General features: G+C 40.1%; 2 protein-coding genes across 2 annotated transcripts; one reads left to right on the forward strand and one right to left on the reverse strand.

Annotated features, from left to right (window-relative positions):
- Positions 1-169: 169 nt before the first annotated feature.
- LOC9298312 (ATP sulfurylase 2) lies at positions 170-687 on the forward strand. The gene is made up of 2 exons (XM_002862188.2): positions 170-570; positions 660-687. The coding sequence occupies exons 1-2, from the start codon at positions 182-184 to the stop codon at positions 685-687; spliced, it is 417 nt and encodes a 138-aa protein (XP_002862234.2). The 5' UTR covers positions 170-181.
- A 361-nt stretch (positions 688-1048) lies between these two features.
- LOC9298311 lies at positions 1049-1706 on the reverse strand. Its single transcript, XM_002862189.2, has one exon. The coding sequence runs from the start codon at positions 1702-1704 to the stop codon at positions 1198-1200; it is 507 nt and encodes a 168-aa protein (XP_002862235.1). The 5' UTR covers positions 1705-1706; the 3' UTR covers positions 1049-1197.
- Positions 1707-1755: the final 49 nt, after the last annotated feature.

Genomic DNA, 1755 nt, shown 5'->3' on the forward strand with positions numbered 1-1755 from the left:
GTAGCTATCTTCTTCACCAATATCCATGTCTCTTCTGATCAGATCCTCCTCCTACGTCTCTCACCTCACTCTCTTCCAACCTAGATATTCAAAACCGTCCTCGTTCACCAATCAAATCTCCTTCGTTTCTTCTTTCAATCAAAACCCTGGTCTCAATTTGGTCTATAAACGAAACCCTATAATGCAATCTGTTTCGAAAATGACTATTAAGAGCTCATTGATTGATCCCGACGGTGGTGAATTGGTGGAATTGATTGTACCGGAATCTGAAATCGGAGCGAAGAGAGCTGAATCAGAGACGATGCCGAAAGTGAAGCTGACGAAGATTGATCTTGAGTGGGTTCATGTGATTAGTGAAGGCTGGGCTAGTCCTTTAAAAGGGTTCATGACAGAAGATGAGTATCTACAAAGTTTGCATTTTAATTCTCTTAGATTAAAAAATGGGACTTTTGTGAATATGTCTCTTCCTATTGTTCTTGCTATTGATGAAGAGACTAAGGAACAAATCGGATCATCCAAGAATGTTGCTCTTGTTAGCCCTCAAGGAGATATCATTGGTTCTCTTCGAAGGTATATGAAACTTTCTGGCTTTGTTGATTTATAACCTTGATATTTGAAGTAATTGACTGTTTTTGTGAATCTTTGTTTGTGAATTGCAGTGTGGAGATATACAATCTTGAAAACTGATTGTTCTGGAGAAGGATTTCACTACTCTGTTCCTCTCCAAAGACGCAGCAGAGATAGCAGCATTAGCAACTAAACTGAGGAAAGATCCAAACCTTACTGCTGAAGAGATAGTAAGATTGAAGCTGATGGAAGAGATTCCAACGTTCAGCGAAGTGTTCCAAGAGAACAAAGGGGTGATTGAAGAAGCAGCATTAGCAACTAAACTGAGGAAAGATCCAAATCTTTTGTCTATTTTATGTAATGTACTATGGAAACTCAAACCTACCCGTTAGTTGATGAAAAAATTAGACCTTTTTGTGTTTCATTATCTTGTTTAATACATCTTACAAAATAACCACCCTTCGTGATCTTACAAAATGAGAGATCAAAGATTCAATCTTTCTTTTATTGCCAACAAGAAAAACAGAAGGCTACACAATATCAACGAAACGAGGAAGATTACAGTTTTGTCTTCTCTCATGTTTCAAGAGTATCATCATCAACATCATTACATAAAGAATATAACTTGATTCACTGAACAAGCACCAGCCTTCCACTACCCATACCTTGTCCAAAATCACCACCACCATCATCATCATCATCTTCTTCTTCAGCATTCTTAGGCACAGTAACAATCAAATCTCCATCAACACAAGCCACAGTAACAAGCTCAGGCCTAGTAGATTCCGGTAGCCTAAAACGCCACACGTCAAGCTCTAACTCGTCTAAAGACAAACCAAGAGAAGACGACCCATTTGTCCTAACAACAATCTTGGTTATACCAGGATGAATCTCAACCATATAAGCCCTCATTTCTCCATCACCGCCACAAAGACCTACCGTCTCCGCCACGAATCGAAAACAGTCGTGTCTCTCTTCCACTGTTACATCTGCCTCTGACCTCAATGGCAGCTCCAGAACACGGTTGAAGATATGTGGCAATCGCCGGAGATTCTTTCCGGGTTCTCGGGTCGGGTTATGATGATGATGATGGATCAAAGTGTTGTTGAGGTTTCTGGGAATTGGGTGGACTCTCATAGAGCTTCGGTCTCTTCCATTCTTCATAAAGCTTTCCTCTATCACTTTCTA

This window comes from Arabidopsis lyrata, assembly GCF_000004255.2.
Source record: "Arabidopsis lyrata subsp. lyrata unplaced genomic scaffold ARALYscaffold_862, whole genome shotgun sequence".
NCBI classification, from domain to species: domain Eukaryota; kingdom Viridiplantae; phylum Streptophyta; class Magnoliopsida; order Brassicales; family Brassicaceae; genus Arabidopsis; species Arabidopsis lyrata.